Source organism: Neoarius graeffei, chromosome 21, assembly GCF_027579695.1.
Source record: "Neoarius graeffei isolate fNeoGra1 chromosome 21, fNeoGra1.pri, whole genome shotgun sequence".
Classification (NCBI taxonomy): Eukaryota; Metazoa; Chordata; class Actinopteri; order Siluriformes; family Ariidae; genus Neoarius; species Neoarius graeffei.
The window spans coordinates 45,138,787-45,151,315 of NC_083589.1; the positions used below are offsets into that span (position 1 = coordinate 45,138,787).

The window sequence follows — 12,529 nt, forward strand, 5'->3', positions numbered from 1 at the left end:
GTGTTAAAAACAAACCCCTTTAGACACACTCATACAGAGACAGAAGAGAGGATTCCGTAGGAAACAGACCATGTTTACTTCACTGATCAAGAGAAATAAATATCTGCAGTAGAAAGAGTTAAATGGTCAATTCAGCTGACATTCAACTGAGCGCATCAGTGTTCCACAGAGGCGAGGTTTACAAGACACCAGGCGTTCCATGCATCTATACACATACGCACGCTTCTCCAGTCACAATCAACTGCAAAATTACAATATTAATCAACAGAGATGTCAGTTCAAAAACAAGAGTCTGTAATCTAAAACCTCTGTCTGAAATAATTTCTTCATGTGTAGAAATATTAGGAGGAAGGTATTGGTCCACTGCAGCCATGTTTTTGTTCCTGTATTTTTCACACTTTTTTTTCCTCTCTCTTTTTCCCCCTAAATAAAGTTCAAGAATGAATGTGAGACAGTTGGACTCCAACATGCCACACTGTTATACTATTATTCACAGACAAATCAAAATGTAGAAAAAAAAGATCTTAATACTGTTAAGGAAACTAATGCATCGTCAGAAAACTTACTAGCATGGTGCAACAAGCTTCTGTACAGTGTGATCTCCCTGGCCTCTCACACTCCAGAGATCTGGCATGACTAATTTTGTACAAATCACTGATGATGCATTAGAATAAGTTGCTCTCAAAGGGGAAAAAAATTCATACAAGCACTTCAGTCCAGGCAGAAAGTTTTCACTGAGGAAAAGGACAAGTAGGACACTAAAGGAGAACATTTGTTCAAAGAGGAAGATATGGAAGGTCTTCAGTCATTTCAGCAAAGATCACGTGACTACTGCTGGTCCAGTGGTTTTGATTCCCCTCTCACAGCTTGGTCCTCCACCACCACATCACGGCTTGCTTCACAATGCTGAATGAACGTGGCGACAGTCACAAATGATTTAATCGCATCTAAAAACAGTTTAACGCTCTCTCACTAGGCTGAACACCTGAGAGTTTGTCTCCCTGAATGAGCTACACACTTGCTGCATCCATGGCTCACTGTCAGAGAGGAGGAGGGTCTATTCTCCAGGCTCTGGGTCATTTCAAATGTCAAAGTGAGCTTTGGAGATTGGAATGGGAGTGAGGTTTTTTTTACAGCGTTTATAAAGTGTGTAGGAACTACAATTTCTACATAACCATGCCAAAAAAAGGATGCAATTCAAAATGTGGCCAATGACAAACATGACATTTGCAAGATGAACATTATTAAACATAAGTATATCCAGTATAACAATAACTTTTTTTTTAAATGAAATCCTTGAAGGCAGTACTGATGTGTCCGCAACCAGGAAGGCTGCCTGAGAGTAGGGAAGGTTACAAGGAGACAGTAGTTGATTAGCAGCAAGGGGGGGAAAGCCCAACAACCTTTCAATAAATACACACACATACACACGTATATACACGCTCCCCTCTCACAGTCTAATCTCCAATGTGTTTCCTTGAGGAAGCGGACATGGGGCAGGGGCATCACTGTGTTTTGTCACTGGGACTGGCTGCATGCTGGACACAGGAGGAGGATGGGAAAGAGCCAGACTGGTCAGTCCCCCTCACCCACTGTTCACCCTTACACACACACACTCACTAAAGAGGGTAGGGAGGCTAGTCTGTACAAGACAGTTGCTGAGCAAACGCCATCATCCTGATCCACTGTGTGTGCTTGTTTGTGTGTGCGTGCATGTGCTTGTGCGAGTGTGCTTGTTAGAGCCAGTGTTTAGAACAGCATACTCTGTCTTCTGTTCTTGCTGCTTCCTAGAGGGAGAAAGAGAAGAGTCAGTGACTTGCTGCATAGTAAATTTACATTAAAAACTATACAAAAACAAATCTGCCTCAAAGCCCATATACTGTAGTTCTTAGTATTCAGAAGTTAAAAACTGGGCCACTGCTCCCTCTTCTGGACAAACACACTGCATCAGATCAGCTATGACGGTCATTGTTATCGTTAGCCAAGTTTCCCTTGACAACATGCACATAATACAAGCAAGAGAAAGACAAAACAAAAACTTTAATTTTACCAGTTTTTTTTTTTTTAAGAGTTTTGTCTCAACCAGTCTCTGCAATTAATTACACCCAAAAAGTGAAGAAATGCTACAAATGGACCTTAAAACTACAAAAATCTTTTAATACATTTTCCATCAAATATAGAGCTCAAGGTATTTTCTACAGAGCCCCGAAAGGTACAGGGTTTTTAAAAAAATAAATACAATTTAACACACACACACACACACACACACACACACACACACACACACACCTTTAGAGGCTCTGTAGAAAAGGCTCCGTTTCTTCTTCTTATTCTTTTTCTATAATTACAGATTTTTGACACCTTGGGAACATTCGAAAACTCAAATTTCGTGCACTTGTGAAAACAGGGCAAAACTTTATTCTTCTTAGGTCATTTGCCTTGGGTGAGGCTAGAAGACACCAGAGCGCCCCCTAAAATGTTATTCAAATTTATAGCTTTGGATGAGACATTGAGACTCCTGTCCGGTATATAGTTTCACCCATCCATGTCAAATTTGGTAGGCGTGTGGAGTGCCCTTAGCTGAACAAAATTGCATATACATTGCATCAGTCATACTCAACAGGAAGGGAGATATTTTTGGTTTTGTGCATTTTGACACGTTACATTTTAACAAACTTGTCTTTGGCGGTTTGTTGGTATACGTCATGTCAAGATGTTGCTGATGCTAAACTACAAAGGGATTTGCAATACGTCACAAGATGATGAAATGGCAAACCAATAAATTTATAATGTTACGCCACGCAAACAGGAAGTGAGTCATAAATTCACCATGCATTGCCTGATACGGCTCAAACTTCACAGGTTATATTGTGGTTCGGAAGATATCCACATGCCCAAGACACCCTCTGGTATAGCACCACCATTTGGACATGGACAGTAATGACTCCATTGCCAAAACACGCATTACATTTTGATCTACTCTTCCTAGGCGGTTTGGATTCATGACATATTCGGTATGTGTCATGTCAAGATGTTGCTGATTTTAAGTTGCAAAGGGATTTGCGATATTTTGCAAGATGTTGAAATGGCAAACCAATAAATTTGTGTTATGTCACACGAACAGGTCATAAAGTCCCCACGCATTGCCTGATATGGCTAAAAATTCACAGGTTATAGGATACGATGGTTCTGATGATATCCCCATGCCCAATTTGACCCTTCGGTATAGCACTACCCTTTGGACCTGGACAGTAATTATTCCATTGCCTAAAAACTTTGATTCATGAAATTTGGTACACACATCAGTAGTGGCCACTGCGACTCCAGGATAGAGGCTTGGTCGAGTGTGAGGGCCCTTTATTGCCGCCAGCAGCTATATTTTACATTGTTTCCTAATCTAATTTTTAAGCTTGTTTTAAGAGATACATGTGATAACCCCCCTCCCCACAAAAAATTTAGTACAAACTCATTCTCCATGACACTAAGTGCAGTATTTTTTTTTTTAAATCAAATACATCTAGTCACTTATAGATTCAAATAAACTGACTGCTAAAATAAACAAAACAATATTAATTCAGATTAGTTTGAATTGCCATTTCTATCACCTGCCAAAACATTTTGCTCAAACTCCCATTTAAGGAAATGTGCCTATGGATATACAGTACAGACACACACACACACTACAAACACGCACCTGTCTCAGGGTATGAGGCATTCCGGTAGCCAGGGTCTCGCTGTAGTTGCACCTCTTTCAGTGTAAATATAGATATATCTGCAGGTGCAGAGCACAATGCTTACAATTAAAATAAAAATGGGTGGGCTCAAACAAAAGTTGTCAATGTTTTAGCCATTTAAGACATCCAGTTATAAATATCAGGAAATGAAAGCTGAAATTCTGTCTACTGATGTCAAATCCAAATTTCTTCAGTATACAGCAAAGGAAAAGAATTGACCTTGCTGTTCCAATTTGTTCAGACTGGACTGTGTATATACACATACACTATGGGTACGTGTTCTATGTAGTGTTTTTTTTTTTTTTTAAACTCACTCTCAGGCAGTGTGTGCACGCGCATGCCCAGACTCTTGAAGTAAGTGTGTTTCATTGAATCATCAGCAGAAATTCGTTTCTTGGACTCGTACTAGGGGGAGGGGAAAGGGGGAGAGGAGGAGAAAAGGAAGAAAAAAAAAAAAGGCAGTGAGTAAGGCAGAAAACAGCCGTATGACATCACAGAGACACACAGTGTGAGTGTGTATGTGTGTGGTTCGCACCTAAAGTGCTTACCTTAAGAAATGACAACAACAACTCAATTCCTTCAGTGTCTAGCCTGTGAGAAGGGACAGAGATGGAAGATCAGGGTGAGGCTCAGTGTGGTGACCACCAGTGGAGTGACAAATTAGAGGAAGGAAAAGAACAGCCTCAAAAAAATTCCACAGGATATCCTGCCCTACTGGCACATACACACGCATACAGGTCATGGTCACTAGCAGCAAGTGGTAAGATAAACAAAAGACCGTGACAACACAGGAAAGCTTAACTAAAAAAGTCTTATAATTTCATCGAAAGTTCCCTTTAGATTTGAATATACACAGACAAGCACTTACTCCTGAACATAAAGTGTCAAATTGCCATCCTATGATTTGGTCCAATTCACACTTACTACTGAAACAAAAGTTTTTTTTCCCCCTCCTTCCTTCCTTCCCTAATTGCAAAGTGATCTTGGGTGTGAGAAAGGTGCTATATAAATTATTATTATTATTATTATTGTCATGATGTTGAAAAGCCCATAGATAAACTTAATGATCATAAAGACATAAAAGAACAAAAATACACCTTAGGTACAATCCATTATTTACACCAGGACCATTTTTATCTAGTAATTTATATGAAACTCATCATTTTATTTTTTCCCCATGTAGTTAGTGTATAATAAGACTTAACTCTTTACCCCTTAAATGACAACATATGATGACCCCGTGTATATCCCATAATGACGACATATGACGCCTTGTCTAAAACCTTGTCTTTAGACTTGTTTTCTTGTAAATATGTTCTAAGGGTGAACAGTATATACATATACAAGGGTGGCTGTAGCAACTGCTTTAAGGGGTAAAGAGTTAAAGATAGGAAATATAAAGAGGTACAAGAGATATACCCCTTCAAACACGCACTCACACACCTCGGTGCATGGTTGATGAAGGGCTGTGGTTTGTATTTGGGAAAGTTGTAGGATTTGAATTCCTCAATAGATGAGATTCCTGGCCAGTTGTCCTCTGTGGGCGTACCTACAGCACAAACCACAACAGCATGTAGTACTTTAAAATTAAATGTTGAGACCTGTTTTTAAGATTAAAATCTTCTCTACTCACTGCATTAGCTAACCGGCCAACATGCAAGTGTTTCTGCATCATAACACATATGGTAATAGCCTTTACACACACACACGGCACTGCTTGAAAGTGGAGCGCCCAATGAGTTTAAAATGTGTTTATAAGTGACAGCCAGAGCGTTCATTCATGTTACGGGCAGAGCCATCAGCCCAAGAAGCTGTATTTGTTATCCTACAGACGCTTACTACTGTGTTTATATTCACCATGTGCCTCCATCAGAGGTTTAGCAGGGTATGTTATAAAGCTTTGCTGTCGGTCATCCTAATATGCCATTCATGCACAATATAAAAAGTGCGCATGCTGTTTATTGAGTGCGTTTTGTTTGTGTTCAATGCATTGACTGAAATGTAATTTAGCACGAGACTTTAAGCGCAGAGGATAATGGTGCACGTCTGGGTAACTTGAAGTTTGCACCTTTGGTTGAGTGGGGCAAGGTTTGTAATGTTTAGAACATAGTCTGTAAACATTACTCTGCAAAATTACATTTATTTACAACCATGTTCATTTTTTTTGTTTTCTTTAGTTTTCATGGTGTACAGTGGTTGATGTCCGGTGTGATGCTATACTTGTGCTCAAGAGGAATAAAACGCATATGCACCCATCAGAGACTCTGCTGGTGTTAATGCCAAGGGCTGCTACAGTGTTAGTTATTTTTCAAAAGCAAATTAAATTAAAAAAATATATACATCTCTCTTATGCAAATAAAGAAAGAAACTTCGTCTGGTGGTCAAATGTTTGATATATGTTGCTTTACACTTACAGTTTCCCTGTAGTTGTACACATGCATCATACGGTCGTAAAAGTCATCAAAAATCAGGTCAATGCATCACCATATGCTCTTAAGTATGTAGCTCTGCTCATCATTACAAATGCAGGCTGTGCAAAATACTGCTGGTCTTCTAATTTGATATTGATTTAACAAAGAAAAGGGGATTAGTACATATTTGATTAAAGGCATTTTAATTTGCATATTAATAAAATTAACTAAGGTGTGCATTTCCTACTTTCTAAACACATTGAGACCCTGGAATTAGGAGATTTTATATGTCTTAAGGATAAATTTTATTTCCATTTTATATACATCACAGGTTTTACACTAAAACATTGCTTAAAGCGTATACGCAGAACCATGGCCTCACTTTCGTTTATAAAAGCCTCGAGACCTCAAGAATGGCACAGGAATAGTTTTAAGCATTAACAATAAACCTAATATAGTAACTTTTACAATTAAAGTGATTCATATAGGTAGCGGTCTGAGTGAATGACGTTGACGTCCGTAACATCACCGCAGGAAGTCTAGCGGTCTCATCGGCATTTACGCTATACTAAAACACAGAGCTGACTGCAACTCCGATCCTCCATTTTGAGCTAATTTATCACCATGCCAAGTAGATGTGCCAGCAACACGACGGAAGGTGGATTTATGTTGCATTCATGGCCCAAGAATGTTCAAACTGCAAAGATTTGGACGTGTTTTGTGAGAAGTTCACAGGCACATTGGGTGCCTATGAAGTGGTCTCTCCTCTGCTCTGCACATTTTACTGAGGACTCATACGAAACCTCTGATCTGTTGGAGCGTTGGCTACAAGCCCATATTGAAAGAGGGTGCAGTCCCAACGATTAAGGAAAAATAAAGCCATAAGAAAAGGGAAAATAAGTTCAGTTGCACCAGTCCTCCCGGAGCATGAGCCAAGGGTTGTTGCTAGAACCCGGGACGGAACAGGGCATGACATATTGCCACAATCAATGAAGTCAAATCAGTCTTAGTTGAGCAAGTCAGTAACGTTATTTCTCACTTTCACCATACATTTTTATGACTCTGGTCGATAGCTGTCAAAGGCCTCGGCCTTAAAACTGGTTACCACTGTGACGTCACGCACTCGGGGCTGGCTGGCTCAGCGGGGCAGCTCGAATGACAACTTTGCCATCGATTTTAACTCTCAAAAATATACATTTTTAATTCCCATTTATGCAGCATACAACAGTCAAGAGTGGAGATGCTATCCACTCAAATTTATTTAAAAATAAAAAGGTTCTGCTTATCTCCTTTAAGTGTTTAGAAGATGGTCAAAAAGGTATATCTACTTTAGAATGGTCAGAGAACCTTATAATTGCATGGCTGCAATTTGCGACACTGCCTCAACAAGCCATTTACTCCTCACTATAAAATACTTTTGTTTTCAAACAAGGTTTTGAGCAGCCAATTTTTTTTTTCCAAATTACGTTAAAGCAACCTGAATAATTAGCATGTCTGAGCATTTTCAAATATATATCATGTATTCAAAATAAATGAGTTTCACTCAAGTTAATTGCTGATGGAGATGTGTGATTTAATCAAACACCCAGCATGTTGAAACTCAGGAAAATAACTTATTCCAAAATGTCAGCCAGCTACACTTTTAGCAACCCAAAGGGCAGGCATGTGTGTCACAAAATTTGAGTGTGGTTGACAGAGACTTTATTTGAACGTGCCTCAAACTACAGCAATTTAGGTCAACACAGGACAAAAATAAAGCACTATAAAAGCACTCTCACAACGAACCTCTTACTGACCAGCATTTCATAAAATTACTGCATAGGTGACTTAATGGTATAACTGCTCAAACTGGCTGTTGTGTTTTGCAATCAAGTTAATTTCTGTATCAATTTTTTTTTAAAGGTTTCTAATCTCTGATTTTTAATCCGAGTGAAATGTTAACGATGAGTAGACTTGGATAATAAGCTCCTACACATTTATAATATTTGAAGTTCACTGAGGTTACTTCCTGTCTGGTCTGTCAAGTCAACATAATTTCTGGTTAACTTCCAACCTCAATGTTCCTGCTTGTTTCTCGAGCAGGTAAACACCACCTCCAGCACGTAATGTCTGGCAGAAAAATATCTGCCCATCGTAATGTCTCGATTTAAAGTGTGCATTTCATCACGAAGACGACAGGCTGCTCAATTTAACTTCAGGGACATGGGGTGTCTCACTGTGCGTGTGCACATACCCAGTAGCCTGAAGATAAGATGCAGTTCATCCTCCACTGTTGAGCCCGGGAAGAGTGGCCGGCCAGCAGCCATCTCATAGAATATACATCCAACCCCCCTATATAGACAGACAAGATACAGCACACTCACAGTTACAATGACTCTCCAAGTCTTTAAGGGATTTTCCCCTTTGCACAGAGTAATGGAATTTCTGAACTATGCCTTTATTATTTGTCATGGCTCCAATAATACAGGTTCTAGCTTTGTTTTTACAGCATAAATGCAGCATGAGCAATCTTTTTTTTTTCCCCTGCTCATAGTAGATGCGGACCTGTCATGTTTACAACATCCATCATCTCAATTAACAGTTGGCTCGCAGTGTGGATTTTTACATTACATTACAGGCATTTAGCAGATGCTCTTATTCAGAGTGGCATACAACATTTTACAAAATGTAAGAATTCACTGGTGTCCCTTTTGGTCAGTAATTTTGTGCAGCCAATACAAAACGTTTTGCAAATCCCAGTGAATTAGTTGTTACAGTAGAAATGAAATCAATAAAATAAACTTAACATTAATATAAATCTAAGATTTGCTTACAGCCAGCAATACACTCAATCAGGATGTTATGGAAAAACTGACTTCTGGCCAATCGTAAATAATTCAACAACAGTGTGAATTAACTTTGCTTGACTGTCATGCAGTTTAAAACTAAACATCCCAAGCAACATCAAACTGAGATCAGAAGTTTACATACAGTCATCATGGACATGACTGAAAGCCCAATACTGCCATGTTCTTTGAACTGTTCAAAGAGCAATCATTTTAAAGATGTATATTTTACAAGAAACAAAAATGGTGCACAGGTTGATTTATTCATTTATTGAAAATCAACACATGGTCAAAATTATATACACAAAAATTTTCATATGCTCATTTAGATTATTAATTCAGTGGTGATGAAAGTCCCAAAACTGCCAAGGGCTCTTAACTTCCTGTTCGTGATCATGACTGATTACAGCTGGTAGTTTCTCTGTGCCACATAAAAAAGGGTGTTTGTTTGACAGCACTCACTCACTGGATTGATCAGCACCATACTATGGGAAGGTCCAAGGAGGTCAGTGCAGAGAAAAGCTGCTATCCATGAAAGAAGCCCCTGCTCCAAATTTGACACATTCAAGCTTGACTAAAGTTTGCAGCTGACCATATGGACAAAGAAAAAGCCTTCTGGAGAAAAAAAAAAAAATTTACAGTCAGATGACAAAGATCGAGTTGTCTGACCACAACGACCAGAGTCAGAGTCAAGTCATATTTGTGTGGCGCATTTAAAAATAACAATAGACAAAAGGTACCAAGGAACAATATATTAACTTTCAAGCCCGGTGGCGATAGCAGCAACATGCTCTGGGGCCGTTTTGCTGCCAGTGGAACTGGTGCACTGCACAAAGTCAATGGCATAACTGGGTGTGGATGTTAAATGGATGAAGGAGAACTACCTCAGAATTCCTCAGCATAACCTCAAACTATCAACTATACAACTGAAACTTGAACACAACTGGGTGTTCCAAGAGGACAATGACCCCCGAACACAGATCAAAGCTGGCTGTGGACTGGATAAAGGAGGCTAACATTAAGCATCAAGTGTGACCTCAACCCTACTGAAAACTAGAGAGTGGTCAACTATCCAAACAGAATTCTGCTAGAAGCTTGTTGGTGGCTACCAAAAGCATCTGGTCAAGGTGAAACTTGCTAAGGAACATTAAACCAAAAATATTGAGGGTGCTGTATATATAATTTTCACCCTGTATATATAATTTTCAGAAAACCCAAAATAAAATACAGCCGTTAGCAGCAATAAAGGGCCCTTGCACACGAGAACATGCCAAAAACAATAGGGCATTGCACCCAGGAACAAGCCTCTATTCCTGAGTAGAAGTGGCCAGGACTGATGAGTGTACCAAATTTCATGAGTCAGAGTTTTTCAGCAATGGAATCATTACTGTCCAGATCCAAATGGTGGCGCTACACAAGAGGCTCACTTTGGGCATGGGGATATAATCAGAACCCTGATGTCCTATAACCTGTGAGGTTTTAGCTCCATCAGGCAATGCATGGTGAATTTATGACACACTTCCTGTTTGCATGGGGAAACGTACAAATGTATTGGTTCACCATTTCAACATCTTGAAAGATATCGCAAATCCCTTCAGAACTTCAACTCAGCAACATCTTGACATGACGTATACCAAATATGTCATGAATCCAACAAACCACCTAGGAAGAGTACATCAAAATGTAACACATTCTGGCAATGGAATCATGACTGTCCATGTCCAAATGGTGGCGCTACACCAAAGGGTATCTTTGGCCATGTGGATATCTTCAGAACCACGATATCCTATAACCTGTGAAGTTTGAGCCATATCAGGCAATGCATGGTGAATTTATGACTCACTTCCTGTTTGCGTGGTGTAACAAATTTATTGGTTCGCCATTTCAACATCTTGTGACATATTGCAAATCCCTTTGCAATTTAACATCAGCAACATCTTGACATGACGCACACCAAATATAGCATGGATCCAATAAACCACCTAGGAGTTGTTCGTTAAAATGCAACACATGTCAAAATGCACAAAACCAAAAATCTCTCACTTCCTGTTGAGTATGGCTGATGCAATGTATAGGCAATTTTGTTCGTCTAAGGTCACGCCACACACCTACCAAATCTGACACGGATAGGTGAAACTATATACCGGGCAGGAGTCTCAATGACATATGGGGGCACTATGGAGTCCCCCAGACACACCTGGGGTCAAGCCCCTATGGCTGAGTAGCAGTGGGCATGACTGACATGTATACCAAATTTCATGAGTTTTCAAATATGTACAAGGCGTCAAATCTATTTTTGAACTAGGTGGCGCCATGGGCATAGCAGACGCGGGGGACATGTCCCCCGCACTTCCCGTATTTGTGCCCTCTGCCCCCCGCACTTTTTACAGCCATTACAACTACTCAATTCATTTTTAACATGTGGAAATGCGTTTTTCCGAGCCACCTCTAAACGCATCATGAGCAGGCGGAGCTAAGGCGGCAAACAAACACCGCTGTCATGTGTTATCAGAGACGCTTTAGAAAATATTGTAGGAGTATCTTTGGTGTGATTCAGGTCTGGGCAGTGCTTCTGTATGTTCAGCAAACCAGCCAAGAGGCTAAAGACTTTAGACAGCTTTTTCCAAACAAACCGTGTAAGTTGAGTAATGCTGTTGAATGTAGCTAAAAGATGACAAATAGATGTCAATTTAGTTAGTTAAGCTAGCTAGCTAACTTAGAGGCGGTAGTAACTAGTTACATTTACTCAGTTACATTTACTTGAATAACTTTTTGGATAAATTGTACTCTTAAGAGTTGTTTTGTTGCAAAAAATACATTTTACTTTTACTTGAGTAATATTATTCTAAAGTAACAATACTCTTACTTGAGTAACGTTACCATTTTGGCTACTCTAAGATTATTCACTTCTGGGTAGAAAATAAGAATATAAATGTATTTGTGTTCCTTTGTTATTTTTGTAAAGATTTAATTTATTTGTGGTAGTTAAAGTTTAAAGTACATGAATTTGCTGATTATTATTACTGTATTCCTAATTTTATTTCAAAATGTTGCTTTCCACATATTTTTTTAATCTTTATTGCCACAATAGAAAGAGCAGGGTGAGAGGAGACAGTGGACCAGAGGCCAACAGGGATGATTATGCAGGGTCACAGGTGAGAAGAGAATATAACTAGCTGTCACTACTACTATTCTTAATTCTATTTATAAATTTTACTTTATAGATTTTGACTTTAGATTTTGATAGTCTATCATTTTAAAGAACTAAAGTTGGTTCCCTGGTGCTGTTTGTGGTTCTTTAGCTGCTAAGGAGAGGTGCAATTGAATGCGAGAGGATGATAAATCACTCAATAGACCTCTGAACAATTTGTCCCCCTCACTTCTAAAGCGATGGCTACGCACCTGGGTGGCGCTATGGCGTTAATAAAGCCCACCTAGACTAATTTATCAAAACAACTTAAATTATATCGTAGGACAAATGTATGTACATAATTTGAGTTTTTAGTCATCGGAAGCCCCTCAAAACAGCACGGAAAATTTTCAAAGTCCCACATTCCAT

At 39.3% G+C, this 12,529-nt stretch overlaps 1 protein-coding gene across 1 annotated transcript in view; it reads right to left on the bottom strand.

Annotated features, from left to right (window-relative positions):
• Window positions 1-52: 52 nt before the first annotated feature.
• Window positions 53-12,529, bottom strand: part of cdk17 (cyclin dependent kinase 17) — a 93,299-nt gene continuing 80,822 nt past the window's right edge. Inside the window, exons 12-17 of the mRNA XM_060903212.1 lie at window positions 8,379-8,476; window positions 5,178-5,283; window positions 4,283-4,325; window positions 4,049-4,139; window positions 3,695-3,772; window positions 53-1,787 (exon numbers count right to left, since the gene is read on the bottom strand). Coding sequence (XP_060759195.1) covers window positions 1,750-1,787; window positions 3,695-3,772; window positions 4,049-4,139; window positions 4,283-4,325; window positions 5,178-5,283; window positions 8,379-8,476 — 454 coding nt within the window. The 3' untranslated portion in view covers window positions 53-1,749. The remainder of the gene's footprint in view (window positions 1,788-3,694; window positions 3,773-4,048; window positions 4,140-4,282; window positions 4,326-5,177; window positions 5,284-8,378; window positions 8,477-12,529) is intronic.